We start from the raw sequence: 15,578 nt of genomic DNA, 5'->3' as shown, positions 1-15,578 counted from the left end.
TGAAAACAAACAATGTAAGGACGACTGGACTATTCCACTGCAAGTGAACCAAAACATTATTCTGTTTAAACTGGATACTGGAGCATAAGTATCTGTTTTTGCAGAATCTGAGTTTAAGACCAAAGTTACGTAAGACAAATATAAAAATGACTGGGTGTTCAGGTGCAGACATTTCAGTTAAAGGAAGATGTGTGGCAAAAGTATCACACAGAAGTATTGTTCACATGCTTTCATTTGTGGTGGTGCCAAAAAATGTATAGTCAGTACTGGTTTATATGCCTATGAGAGACTGAATTTGGTGAAAAGAGTCTTAGTCCTGGACAGTGACACAGAGTCAGAACACAGTGACTTGGTGAAAGAGTATGAGGACTTGTTCAAAGGGCTTGGTTGTCTTCCAGGAAAGCACACGATTAAAATCAACAATACAGTGCCACCCGTAGTACATCCATGTAGAAAAGTGCCTTTTGCATTACGTCATCATCTGAAAACAGAACTTGACAGAATGGAACAGCTGCAAGTCATAAAAAAACTGATGAGTCAACTGAATGGGTCGATTCGCTTGTCAATGTTGATAAGAAAAATGGAAAACTGAGGATTTGCTTAGATCCAAGAGACTTGAATCCAGCCATTAATAGAGAGCATTTCAAATTGCCTACTCATGAAGAAATTATGTCACAGTTTGCTAATGCAAAGTACTTTAGTAAATTAGATGCATCCTCTGGATTCTGGCAACTTAAATTAGATGAACCGAGTTCAAAGTTTTGTACCTTTAACACTCCTTTTGCCTGATATTTTTTCTTTGGCTTCTGTTTGGAATTGCATCAGCTCCTGAAGTGTACCATAAAACCATTCACATGCTACCTGCTCACATTGAGGGTGTGGATACTTCCATGGACGATATTATTGTTTGTGAATCATCTAAACAAGAGCATGACGCCAGACTCAGACAAGCCTTAAAAGCAATACGCAAGGCAAACCTGAAGTTGAATAAAGACAAAGGTCAGCTAGGAGTGACTGAAATTACCTTTGTGGGTGATATCATCAGCAATGAGGGTATGCGTCCTGATCCATTGAAGGTTTCTGATATTGTTAACATGGCAAGACCGCAATGTAAAAAGGAATTTCTAAGGTTCATGGGAATGGTCAACTACATTGGAAAATTCACACACAATCTTTTGGAACAGCTTGCTCCATTGAGGCAGCTAACAGAAAAGAAAAACGAATGGAGCTGGAATCATGAACAGGAGAGGGCATGGCAAAATCTCAAGAAAGTGCTCACTAAAGAACCTGTGTTGAAATTCTATGATGCTGAGAGACCATCAAAATCTCATGTGATGCATCTCAAGCAGGCTTAGGGGCAATATTACTCCAGAAACATGATAAGGAATGGCTACCAGTGACATATGCATCTCGTTCATCATCTGACCCAGAAACAAGCAAAGCCCAAATTGAAAAAGAATTGCTCAGCATTAATGTTTGCTCGTGAGAGATTTCATCAGTTTGTGTCAGGGCAGTCTATTAATGTTGAAACTGATCATAAGCCTCTGATTGCATTGTTTAACAAACCTTTAAGCGACTGACCTTTGCGAATTCAGCGAATGATGATCAAATTACAATGACATGCACTGAGTGTGTCATACACACCTGGAAAATTCATGTACACAGCTGACACACTTTCCAGAGCTGTGGATCCAACAACAAAAGACAGTCACAGGGACGCTGTTGATGTTCAGGCATTTGTTGATATGATCACAGAAACTGTACCTGTTGCTCCTGAAAAATTGGAACTGCAGCGTCTTGAGACAAAGAAAGACAAAATTCTCACTCAGGTAATACAAGTGATGGTGGATGGATGGCCAGATAATAAGCATGACTGTACCTCAGAAGTACAAGAATATTGGAACCACAGATCAGAACTTTCAGTTGTGTATGGGATATTGTACAAAGGTAGCAGAATTGTGATTCCTAAAAGTCTCCGAAAAGAAATGCTTGGGAAAATTCACGAAGGCCACCTAGGTATTGAAAATGTTAGAGAAGGGCACGGGAAGTGATGTTTTGGCCCAGGATGAAGCAAGAAATTGCAGAATTGGTGTCTTCTTGTCAAATATACCTTAAGTACCAACCTAGCAACCCTAAGGAGCCACTGCATCCACATCCTAGTCCTCAGAGACCTTATCAGACGGTAGATGTTGATCTGTTTGTAACTGACAACAAAGATTATCTATTAATAACAGATTACTACTCATTGTATCCTGAAGTGTGTGGTCTGAGCAGAATCACGGCAGAGAATGTAATTACATGCATGAAATTAGTTTTTTTCAGACATGGTGTACCTGATGAAGTTTTCACAGACAATGGTCCATAATTCAATGGTGAATGTATGAGACATTTTGCTCATGAATGGGGCTTTGTTTATACACATCTAGTCCATTTTTCCCTCAGTCCAATGGATTAGTTGAAAAGTCGTTAGGAATTATCAAGAAACTGATGCATAAAGCAAAATATAGTGGACATGATTTTTATAAAGCTTCGTTAGCGTATCACAGTACTCCACTTGAATGTAGATTTTCACCTGTTCAGCTCTTGATGGGACACTGTTTGAGATCCAATCTGCCAATAGATGAGAGCCTTCTGAGAACAGAGGGAGGTGAACAAGTGAAAAGGTGGAAAGATGAACACAAAGCAAAGCAGAAAACATACTTTGACAGATGTTCTCATCCATTCCCTGAACTGCACCAAGGAGATGAAGTGAGGATACAGGACAAAATGAACACGTGGACACAGAAAGCTACAGTACTTGAAGAAGGACGACCCAGATCATACATGGTTCAAACAGAAGAAGGAGCAGTGTTAAGAAGAAATTGCAAAGACCTCAAAAAACAGCCAACTTCAGAGTTTCAGTTAACTGATGCAGACCAGACAAATCATGGAAATAACAATGAAACACAAGAACTATGTGAACCACTTGGGTCTACTCGTGTTTGTAAACCCCCAGAGAGAATGATAGAGACATGATAAATTATGCAGTTGCTCTGGCCAATGTTGTTAATTGTTTTTTCTTTTTAAGGAAAGGAAGATGTGGTGATATAACGTGTAAGAACATGATTGGAGAGAGTCCTGAGCACACGCAGGAATGATAGAAAGATCAAGAACAAATATGGCATTGTAAGCACGTCGTGGTTGTTATTAAATAGAAGTTCTATTCTTCCAGAAGATGTTTTTTTATTAGTAACCCACGGTACTTATAAATATAAAGAACACAACAGTTGCTTTTATATTGTATGTAAGGTAGATACTTCTATTTTGTAATATGATTGTAACTACATTGTGGGGAGTGTCACATTCTAACTCATGTGTAACTCTTAAGTGAACTTTGTTAGTAATTAAAGTTGGTATGTCTGCATGTGTAAATCATTACCCTTAGTGAGAAAGAGAGAGATAGGGGCTGCCAGGAGTTCATATTTGACTTACAAAGTTTGCAAAGTCTGCAGTTAATATTATGTTTTCTGGTAAATACCTTTTTGTAAATATTGGCAGCTTTCTTTTCACTGTTTTCACTGATTTCTGCAAGTTTGATTTTTGACACACCTATTAAACACCCTTGCACCAAGTGCTAAATGACTCCAACCATTTTTCCTTTGGTCATAATCCATGTACCTAACAACAGGCGAATCTAATAAAGTACATGTGAAAGTCAAAAGCATTCTATAACGTGGCAGCCCTGCCAGATTTGTTACACAACATGCCGTAAAAGCACAAATATGCACATCTCTGGTAAGCATAGATTGCCTGGTCGGAATGGCTGAACCGAAACAATCTCTCTGAAAATTACCGTGCTTTGAGTAAAATGAAACACTCTGAAGTGTCACTGCAATGAAACCAAGATGAATGGTTACAAGCAGACATTGTCTTGTTCCTCTGCATTTGCAGTATCCCTGTTTTAACGACTAATGACCACAACTCCCCACTGACACTGTTGCAATTCCTTTGTCAAGGAGAAGGGTGAAACATTCCATACCGAAGCATTTTTTTTAAACAATCATTGCAGATGGAACTCTCGCCACAGTTCTCATGGTCTCAACACACAATAAGAACCGACAGCCAGTGATGCTGAACTTCCATCCCATCTTATCTTCCTTTATCTTTTCCATTGCTGGAAAGCTGCACATCCCTAAACTAAATCTTGCATTTTTTTAACTGTAGCAAACTTAGGCACAGTACCCATGAACTAAATGTAAAGAAATGTGATTTGCACTTTGTTAGATTTCCAGGGAAACATAAAATATGAAAGCAAGAATGTAATGCTGAGCCTTTATAAAGCATTGGTCAGACTGTTTTTGGAGTACTCTGAGCAGTTTTGGGCCCCTTTTCTAAGAAAGGATGTGCTGGCATTGGAGAGGGTCCAGAGGAGGTTCACGAAAATGATCCCAAGACTGAAAGTGTTAATGTATGAGGAATGCTCGATGGCTCTGTGCCTGTATTCACTGCAGTTTAATCAAAAAGAAAAGAATCTTATTGGAAAGCATAAACAAAGTGGACATGGAGAGGATTTTTCCTATAGCTCAGCCTCAGAATATGGAGACAGAGATAAGGAAGAATTTCTTGTGCCAGAGGGTAGTGAAACTACGGAATTCATGGCCATTAGTGTCTGTGGAGGCCAAGTCATTAAGTATACCTAAAGTGCAGATTGATAGGTTCTTGATTATGGGAGAAGGCAGCAGAGAATAGGGTTGAATGGATTATAAATCAGCCATGATAGAATGGCAGAGCAGAGTCTATGAACCAAATGGCCAACTTCTGCTCCTATGCCATATGGGAGTTTTCCAATTTAAAATTATGCAGTGAGAGGTCCTGTCAATAACATAAGAAATTGGAGCAGATTTCTGATCCACCATTGAGGAAGATCATTGCACCATTATCCTGTACTTTCTCCATAATCCTTGAGAACATAAACAATGAGGAACTTAAAAGCTGTGAAATAAGCTAAGAGCTGCAGCAAATTCCTCTTGAATAAATGGACAGCCAATTAAAATTATGCTCGCTACTCAGACAGCATGGGCGGTCCTTCCACATAACTAACAGCTAAGGCAACAACTCTATTTTGTACGATTGTCCTTGTCTTCCAAACCTAAATGCATCTGGTGATCACCTAAAGCTAAGGGGAAGATCAGTATTAGTACCGTGGATTAAAAATGTAGTTAATTTTCTCCTCAGGTGCTATGCATGAAATTAGATTATCCCGTACAGGCAGGACTTACTGTTGGAAAATATCTCATTCTGAGACATCTCGCATCTCCTTGCAGAAACCTTCTACTCAGACTAGGGGAAAAGTGTTTTATATTCCTTTGTGATTAATGATGTCAAAACTTTGCCCAAGATGGCAGAAGGGCTGAAGGATCTGTTCCATTTTGTGACTTGTTTTGAAGAGCCACGGTGAGAGTTTTTAAGCTATCGGTATCTTTGAGTGGATGCAGATGAGACAAGGTTATATCATGATTTAAGTTGCTTCAAAAACAAAGAACGAACCTCATCTCAACTGTGTATTGTATAATCTCAGCGGCCACTTTATTAGGCAACCCTGTACACCAGCTCATTAATGCAAATAACGAATCAGACAATCATGTGGCAGCAACTCAACAGATAAAAGAATGCTGACATGCCCAAGAGCTTTAGTTACTGTTCAGACCAAATATCAGAATGCTGAAGAAATGTTATCTGCTGTGTATTCAACACTTCAGTAACATTTGAGTAACATAAATATATTGTTTCATTAAACATTCTTTCTTTGTTTACATTATTCACTTCAGGTTATATGTAAGAAGTATGTAAATGGCATACATCATTACGGCACCATGCCATATGTGAACACCTCACTAAAGAAAAGGGAAAGAAAAACTAAGGACACAGATATCCCAGTTCCAGTGCTTCTCTTTAATTATTTTCTAGAGTTACAAAACATAATACCATTTAAGTGACTTTGACCATGGAATGATTGTTGGTGTCCAATAGGGTGATTTGAGCATCTCAGAAACTTTTGATCTCTACTGGGATTTTCAGGCATAATAGCCTCTGAAGTTTACAGAGAAAACAAAGAAACATCCAGTGAGTGGCAGTTCTGTGGGAGAAAAAGACTTGTTAATGAGAGAGGGCAGAGGAGAATGGTCCAAGTCGACAGTAAGGCGACAATAACTCTAAGAACCATGTGTCACAATGGTGTGCAGAAGAGCACAGTGCATCAAATCCTGAAGTGGATGGGCTGCAGGAGCAGTAGACCATGAACATAAAGTGGCCACTTTATCAGTAACAGTAATATGGAGTGTGTTTGGCTCCCATGCTGAGATGGGTATACTGTAAGTCCTCGCCTTGCCTGAATCTCAGGGTATATTGCAAACAGAATTAGCAGCTAAAGAGATAAAAATGGCAACGTTCTCTCATTCTCCATCTGGAAAAGCACCTGTTTTCTGCATTGTGGCTTATCTAATGACGCCTCTCAAACCAAGACTTTATCATTATTAAGGAAACAAATGAGTGTTCTTATGCTTCATTACATAGCATAGTACACCACTATATTAACATACACTACCAGAAATCTATTATTATTTAACACTCAAAGCCCACAAAAAGTAAAAACTTGAATGACATTTTGCTTCTGCTCCGAACTTTTAAAGGGTTTCCCCAATTTCTGACACAACGCTGGTGGGGTATGTGCACCAGTGTAGAGCAACCAATGGATAATCTGCAGTTACCAGGAATTGAAAAGTGCGCCTATCAGTAATCACCGCCAAAGATCGAACATACATAAGCAACAGCTGCAAGGTCTCATTACTTGAGTGGGAGAGTGATTGGAGACCAAAGAAAATTACTATCGCAGTCCTCTTCCTCAACAGCCACACTATGCTGTTCTTACCATGGGAAGGATATAGTTTGCATGCTGGGGAAGTTGATCACAATTAGGCAACAATAAGATGGTGGGCAATATCAAACAAGAGAAAATCTGCAGATGCTGGAAGTCCAAGTAACACACACAAAAGGCTGGAGGAACTCAGCAGGCCAGGCAGCATCTATGGATGTTTTGGGCTGAGACACTTCAGCAGGACCTGCTCAAGGATCTCTGCACGAAATGTTGACTGTACTATTCCCATAGATGTTGCTTGGCCTGCTGTTCCTCCATCTTTTGGTTGGGTGTGTGTTCTTTTATATGGCTTTAACTAACACTGAGTAGAAAATAGAATACCAGGAAATCTTTAATGATCTTGCAGTGTTTCAAGATGCTATTACAAACTCTAGCTGTGAAACTCGAGCACTGCAGTTCTGTGTAAAAGTCTTAATCATATATTGTACAAAGTTAAGGTGCCGACTTTTGGATAGTACTGCAGTAGTTTTATGTATAGCACAGAGCTGCTGCTGCTGCAAAAAATAAATTTTATGAAATCTGTGAGTGGTGGTAAATCGGGTTCTGATATGGGTCTCTATTGTGGGAAAGGTGCAGGGAGAGGGGAACAATGGGTAGGAAAAGCGGAAGGGAGAGAGGAGGGAGTAGGAGGCATCAGAGGGACACTCTGTAATGATCAATAAACCAATTGTTTGGAATCAAATTACCTCGCCTGTAGTCTTAGGGCTGGGTATGGCTGCACCCACACTACACCCACGCTCCAGCACGCCTTTCCTGTCACCAGTCCCACACCCCACCACGGCACTCCACCCTCGCCATTCCCAACATCCTTTGCTCCTGCCAGATTTACTAACTTGTTTTCTGCTCCATGTTGAGAAATCCAAGTCTTAGGCATATGACTATATATCCAAGTTAAGACAATAGTCTTGGAGAATCTCCTGTCTTCACCTTACAATATCTGCCTTCTTTATTTTATGTACCAGCTTAAAGTCTCTACATCAGAAGTTGAAAGTTCAAGTGAGGTTTTAATGGGAGTTAAAGAATTACCTGGGGATAATATTTTGATACATTTGTTATGACATTCAAATTATTAACTTTTCACACATTATTGCTATCATTTACTTGTGCAGTACTGAGGGAATAACACAGCCACATTTTCAACAGTAGGATTTTCATTTAAGTGGATAAAGAACAGCTTCATCTGCTTTTGTAGATGGATGGAAAAGATGCCTTTAGATGATTTTGAAGAACAGAATATCAGCTACCGTATCTCCCAGTCAATGTCATCAGAACTATTTATGTTGTCATATAGTTTATGGCGCTCCCTGTGTGTAACTTGGCAGCTGCTCTTCCTAAACCAAAACACTAATGTTATAACACTTATTTCATTAGCTGTAAAGAGCAACGGAATACCTTGAGGTTGTGAAAAACACTTAAAAAAAAATAAAAGGTCTCCCACTGCATTTAGCCAAAATGTATGCACAAGGAGAGATTTGCAAGGTTTCTCAGCAACAGTATTTATAAAGGTAACTTATTTATTCTAAGGAAGTAGAGTATTTTTCTCCCCAAACCTGCCATTCTAAAATGCAGGAATCAATTGAAGGAATTTGTTAGGATCAGTAATGCCAGTGGGAGGTGACCAGGATTCTGTGAACAGCGGATGGAAAGGGCATCAATAGCAAGGATCAATGATTACAAAGCAGCCATTGCTAATTGCTAAGCTTATTCAGTTCTAAATCCCGATTGATTATCAATAGTACAACAATGTCAAGGTATATTAGGTCCAAACAAGATTTCTGGAGTGCTCCATGATCATGTAGCTTTGATTGGACCAATGTATTTGGAGGTCATTTTATATTGAACAGTGTTAAAAGGGTGGAAAGTAGCCAGTGAGTGAGTGGAGATTTGAGGCTTTGACTCAAGAGGTTTCGACGAGAAGAGGCTGAGGAGGAGCTTCACTCCAAGTGAGGTAAGGCCGGGTAAATTCCTTTCAAAGGAGAAAGTTTCAAAAGTTGAGGGAAGTATTGGGTAGCTGAGATGGCAGCTGAGATTGGCCCTGTGGTTTGTTCATCCTGCAGCATGTGGGAAATCAGGGATACTTCCAGTGTCCCTGACAACTATGTGTGCAGGAAGTGTGTCCAATTGCAGCTTCTGGCAGACTGCATTGAGTGTCTGGAGCTGCAATTGGATTCATACTGGAGCATCCGCGATGCTGAGAAAGTCGTGAATAGCACGTTCAGTGAGTTGGCCACACTGCAGGTAAAGGCTACACAGGCAGAAAGGGAAGGGGTGGCCACTAGACAGTGTAGCAGTAGGCAGGTAGTGCAGGAGTCCCCTGAGGTCATCTCCCTCCTAAGCAGATATACTGTTTTGGAAACTGTTGGAGGAGATGTCTCATCAGGGGAAGGCAGCAGCAGCTGAGTTCATTGCACCATGGGTGGCTCTGCGGCACAGGAGGGAAGGAAAAGGAGTGGGAGAGCTATAGTGATAGGGGGTTTGATTGTAAGGGGAATAGATAGGCATTTCTGCAGCCGCAAACAAGACTCCAGGATGGTATGTTGCCTCCCTGGTGCAAGGGTCAAGGATGTCTCTGAGCAGCTGCAGGACATTCTGGAATGGGAGGGTGAACAGCCAGTGGTTGTGGTGCACATAGGTACCAACGATATAGGTAAAAAAACGGGATGAAGTACTACAAGGTGAATTTAGGGTGTTACGCCTGTGCCCAACTCTGAGGGGCCGAAGGGTCCAAAGTAGCCCCCTCCTTTTTGAGAATCGCAAGATCGCTATTAATTCAGGTCAGGAGACCCAGGAAATGAGAGAGAGACGTTTGGAATGTCCTGGCCCCTCAGCGATACAAAGCCACGGAAAACGGCCATTGTCTCTTGGAGACGGAATTGTGTATTGAGTGCTGTGCTATTTACATGAAGCCCTCAGGGAATGACCAAAAGTGGGCTGGTTGAGGGGAGGCATCCCTCCACCCTGATTGACATCTGAGACCCTGTGAGTCAGGATAAAAGAGGGTCTGGGGAACAGCCCCTTTAGACGCACCAGAAGAAACGCTAGAAATCCTGTAACAGCGTAATAGCGACAGCCGGTGGAAAGCCCACGTGCGTCCTTTTCCATTTGCCTCAGAATTGGTGGGCCTTACCACGGAAGAACAGCTTAAGCTAAAACAAAGGAGATACCAGCCCCAACGACTCTTGAAGGATTGACATCATAAAAGGAATGGGCAAGTTTTAAACTCTCTCTCTTGACTCCAACCAAAGGCTGCAGCCTGCATGTTGAGTGACTTTTATATTTCCATCAGACAATACATTATCCCCTAGACAACGACAGAGCTATTTCTTAGTGATTATTATTATACCCGCACTTTTAGACTTAGTAGTGACGACGTATATTATCTGTATGTTTGCATTGATATTATTCTTGTGTATTTTTATCAATAAATACTATTAAAATAGTACCATCAGACTTCAATGGACCTCTCTATCTTTGCTGGTAAGTGACCCAGTTATGGGGTACGTAACAAGGGAGTTAGGAGATAAACTAAAAAGTAGGACCACAAAGGTAATAATCTCTGGATTACTACCAGTGCCATGTGCTTGTCAGAGTAGAAATAGGAGGATATTTCAGATTAACGCGTGGCTTGAAAAATGGTGCGAGGGGAAGGGATTCAAATTTCTGGGGTATTGTAACCAGTTCTGGGGGAGGTGGGACTGGTATAAACAGGACGGTCTGCACCTGGGCTGGACTGGAACCAATGTCCTAGGGGGAGCGTTTGCTACTGCTGTTCAGGAGGCTTTAAACTAATGTGGCAGGGGGATGGAAACAAGTGCAGAGAGACAGAAGGGTGTAAAATGAGGGTAGAAGCAAAAAGTAGTAAGGTGAAAAGTAAAAGTGGCAGGCAGGCAAATCCAGGGCAAAAAGCAAAAAGAGCCACTTTTCAACATAATTGTATAAGGGCTAAGAGTGTTGTAAAAACAAGCCTGAAGGCTTTGTGTGTCAATGCGAGGAGCATTTGAAAAAAGGTGGATGAATTGAATGTGCAGATAGTTATTAATGAATATGATATAGTCAGGATCACAGAGACATGGCTCCAGGATGACCAAGGATGGGAGCTCAATGTCCAGGGATATTCAATATTCAGGAGGGATAGACAGGAAGGAAAAGGAGGTGGGGTAGCATTGCTGGTTAGAGAGGAGATTAACACAATAGAAAGGAAGGACATTAGCCTGGAGGATGTGGAATCGATATGGGTAGAGCTGCTTAACACTAAGGGGCAGAAAACACTGGTGGGAGCTGTGTACAGGCCACCTAACAGTAGTAGTGAGGTTGGGGATGGCATTAAACAGTAAATTAGAAATGCGTGCAATAAAGGAACAGTAGTTATAATGGGTGACTTCAATCTACATATAGATTGGGTGAACCAAATTGGTAAGGGTGCTGAGGAAGAGGATTTCTTGGAATGTATGCAGGATGGTTTTCTGAACCAACATGTCAAGGAACCAACTAGAGAGCAGGCCATTCTAGATTGGGTATTGAGCAACGAGAAGGGTTAATTAGCAATCTTGTCGGCGAGGCCCCTTGGGTAAGAGTGACCATAATATGGTGGAATTCTTCATTAAGATGGAGAGTGAAATAGTTAATTCAGAAACAAAGGTTCTGAACTTAAAGAAGGGTAACTTTGAAGGTATGAGACGTGAATTAGCTAAGAAAGACTGGCAAATGATTCTTAAAGGGTTGATGGTGGATATGCAATGGCAAGCATTTAAAGATCACATGGATGAACTACAACAATTGTTCATCCCAGTTTGGCAAAAGAATAAACCAGGGAAGGTAGTGCACCCGTGGCTGACAAGGGAAATTAGGGATAGTATCAAGTCCAAAGAAGAAACATATAAATTAGCAAAAAAAAAGCAGCACACCTGAGGAATGGGAGAAATTCAGGGATCAGCAGAGGAGGACAAAGGGCTTAATTAGGAAAGGGAAAAAAGATTACGAGAGAAAGCTGGCAGGGAACATAAAAACTGACTGTAAAAGCTTTTATAGATACGTGAAAAGAAAAAGATTGGTCAAGTCAAATGTAGGTCCTTTACAGTCAGAAACAGGTGAATTGATCATAGGGAACAAAGACATGGCAGACCAATTGAATAACTACTTTGGTTCTGTCTTCACTAAGGAGGACATAAATAATCTTCCGGAAATAGTAAAGGACCGAGGGTCTAGTGAGATGGAGGAACTGAGGGAAATACATGTTAGTAGGGAAGTGGTGTTAGGTAAATTGAAGGGATTAAAGGCAGATAAATCCCCAGGGCCAGATGGTCTGCATCCCGGAGTGCTTAAGGAAGTAGCCCAAGAAATAGTGGATGCATTAGTGATAATTTTTCAAAATTCCTTAGATCCTGGATTAGTTCCTGTGGATTGGAGGGTGGCTAATGTGACCCCACTTTTTATAAAAGGAGGGAGAGAGAAACCGGGGTATTATAGACCGGTTACTCTGACATCAGTGGCGGGGGAAATGCTAGAGTCGGTTATCAAAGATGCGACAACAGCACATTTGGAAAGAGGTGAAATCATCGGACAAAGTCAGCATGGATTTGTGAAAGGAAAATCATGTCTGACGAATCTTATAGATTTTTTTGGAGATCTAACTAGTAGAGTGGATAGGGGAGAGACAGTGGATGTGGTATATTTAGATTTTCAAAAGGCTTTTGACAAGGTCCCACACAGGAGATTAGTGTGCAAACTTAAAGCACATGGTATTGGGGGTATGGTACTGATGTGGATAGAGAATTGGTTGGCAGACAGGAAGCAAAGAGTGGGAGTAAACGGGACCTTTTCAGAATGGCAGGCAGTGACTAGTGGGGTACCACAAGGCTCAGCGCTGGGACCCCAATTGTTTACAATATATATTAATGATATAGATGAGGGAATTAAATGCAGCATCTCCAACTTTGCAGATGACACGAAGCTGGGCGGCGGTGTTAACTGTGAGGAGGATTCTAAGAGGATGCAGGATGACTTGGATAGGTTAGGTGAGTAGGCAAATTCATGGCAGATCCAATTTAATGTGGATAAATGTGAGGTTATCCACTTTGGTTGCAAGAACAGGAAAACAGATTATTATCTGAACGGTGGCCAATTAGGAAAAGGGGAGATGTAACAAGACCTGGGTGTCATTGTACACCAGTCATTGAAGGTGGGCATGCAGGTACAGCAGGCGGAGAAAAAGGCAAATGGTATGTTGGCATTCATAGCAAAAGGATTTGAGTACAGGAGCAGGGAGGTTCTACTGCAGTTGTACAAGGCCTTGGTGAGACTGCACCTAGAATATTGTGTGCAGTTTTGGTCCCCTAATCTGAGGAAAGACATTCTTGCCATAGAGGGAGTGTAGAGAAGGTTCACCAGATTGATTCCTGGGGTGGCAGGACTTTCATATGAAGAAAGACTGGATCGACTAGGCTTATACTCACTAGAATTTAGAAGATTGGGGGGGATCTTATGAAACTTATAAAATTCTAAAGGGATTGGACAGGCTAGATGCAGGAAGATTGTTTCCAATGTTGGGGAAGTCCAGAACGAGGGGTCACAGTTTAAGGATAAAGGGGAAGCCTTTTAGGACCGAGATGAGGAAAAACTTCTTCACACATAGAGTGGTGAATCTGTGGAATTCTCTGCCACAGGAAACAGATGAGGCTGGTTCATTGGCTTTATTTAGGAGGAAGTTAGATATGGCCCTTGTGGCTAAAGGGATCAGGGGGTATGGCGAGTAAGCAGGTACAGGGTTCTGAGTTGGATGATCAGCCATTATCATACTGAATGGCGGTGCAGGCTCTAACGGCCGAATGGCCTACTCCTGCACCTAATTTCTATGTTTCTATGTTTCTAAGGGTGATGTTAGCATAGAGTGAACTGAAGATCCATCAAATACCTTCAGAGGAAGCTGTAGTCCCACAAGGTTCAATAGTTTGTTTGTCCAAGGGCCAGCAGTAATCACCAGATTTTTTGTTCTGTAAGTTCCTCTGGTGGTTGTCACGGTAACCATTCTACCAGGCTGTATTTCAACAACTTGCTCACCATCACGAATGGTTCCTCCATATCTTCGGAACAAATCCTGCAAATGGTTCAATTCTCTCTTGTGAAATCATGAAAACTCGTCATTATTTCTAATAATTATTTCTCCATCATCCAGAAAATATATTTATTATATTAATGAACTGAAGAATTTCTCTACCCCATTTAAATTATTGCCTTTTTCTCACATTCGAGATACCTGTTAACCAGTTTCCCAGTCTTATATCTCGGTAATCCATTATCTACCCAGCATCCAGGGCAGTTTCAAAAGGTGATGCCTCAAAAAGGTAGGATTCATCAGTAAGGACCCCTCGTCACCCATGACATGTCCTCTTTTCATTGCTAACATCAAGAAAGACACACACTCAACATTTCAGGAACATCTTCGTTCCCTTTGCCATGACTTTTCTGAATGGACAATGAACCTACAAATACTACCTCAGTATTTTCCCTTTCTATTTTTACACTACTTATTTAATTTAATTTTTTGTATATACTTCTTATTGTAATCTATAGTTTCTAGTATAACGCATTGCAATGTACTACTGCGACAAAGCAACAATCTTCATGACATATGATAATGATACGAAACCTAATTATGATTCTGATTCTTTCTCGAGCAGAATTAGATAATAATATGCTATTTATTAATGTATTTCATATCTCTTGCACATCTTGAAACTCTGTAATAGAAATGGAAGTTATATGAGATATTGATACTGATATCTAAAGACACTTAAGATCAAATCTAGGATCAAGTATATAAAAATCTAGGCTCCAACAACTTGATGTATTAAGTTTAGGTATTATTCAAGCTCACTGTTCTATATTAAAATGGATAGGCATTCCATTTCAAACCACATGTCTGCTTTGCCTGAAGGTGGCACTGTGAGGAGGCTTATCAATACTTTTAGCATATGTTAGTGAAGTTCCAGTTGTGAACATACTCCAACTTCACAATTTGGTACTTCTGCCATAATAGGTAATTTTTACCCTTGACTATTCATATGATCAACACAGAACAAACAAAATTTAACCTACTTGCAAGAAACCATCACTGGAAGTTCTAAGCACTTCGTGTCACTACAATATTCTCCCCTTTCTTCAAACACAGACCTGCTTGTCTCCAAGGTTCAACATTCAAAGTAAATATATAATCAAAGTAGTAATTTTCTTGCGGGCATTTTCAGAGGAAAAGTACAATAGGATTTACAATAAAGCTATGCATAAACAAAGACTGACATATAATCGAAGTATAAAAGATGACCAGTTGTGCAAATGAAAAATAATACCGAGGACATGAGTTGTAAAGAGTCCTTGAAAGTGAGTTTGTAGGTCATAGAATCAGTTCAGATTAATGGTGATTAAAGTTATCCATGCTGGTTCAGGAACCTGATGGTTGTACGGTAATAAATGTTCCTGAATGTTCTCACTTTTTAACCTACAAAGTGGTTAGAATCTGCCTGAGCCTCTGCCAGAGGCTCTCACACCATTTAAAAAGTCTCGATCTCCTCTCTCCTTCTCTAAGATAGTTTTCATGGCTTCTGTTACCCCCTCCATTTCCCCATCTGCTTTGGCTTCACTGCACTCATTGCATATTACAAGAGCTGTT

General features: G+C 40.7%; 1 protein-coding gene across 5 annotated transcripts in view; it reads right to left on the bottom strand.

The window, feature by feature from the left end:
- The window catches only part of pipox (pipecolic acid oxidase), an 82,749-nt gene that overhangs the window by 25,990 nt on the left and 41,181 nt on the right, over window positions 1-15,578 (bottom strand). For 4 of the 5 annotated variants that reach the window (XM_059973306.1, XM_059973302.1, XM_059973303.1 and 1 more), the window contains one exon: window positions 13,824-14,006. The exons of the other annotated variant lie outside the window; for it this stretch is intronic. In XM_059973306.1, coding sequence (XP_059829289.1) covers window positions 13,824-14,006 — 183 coding nt within the window. The remainder of the gene's footprint in view (window positions 1-13,823; window positions 14,007-15,578) is intronic. 5 annotated transcript variants of the gene reach the window in all.

This window comes from Hypanus sabinus, chromosome 6 (assembly GCF_030144855.1).
Source record: "Hypanus sabinus isolate sHypSab1 chromosome 6, sHypSab1.hap1, whole genome shotgun sequence".
Lineage (NCBI taxonomy): Eukaryota > Metazoa > Chordata > Chondrichthyes > Myliobatiformes > Dasyatidae > Hypanus > Hypanus sabinus.
The sequence above is the reverse complement of the archived record's forward strand: the minus strand, read 5'-3'. Positions and strand labels throughout refer to the sequence as shown.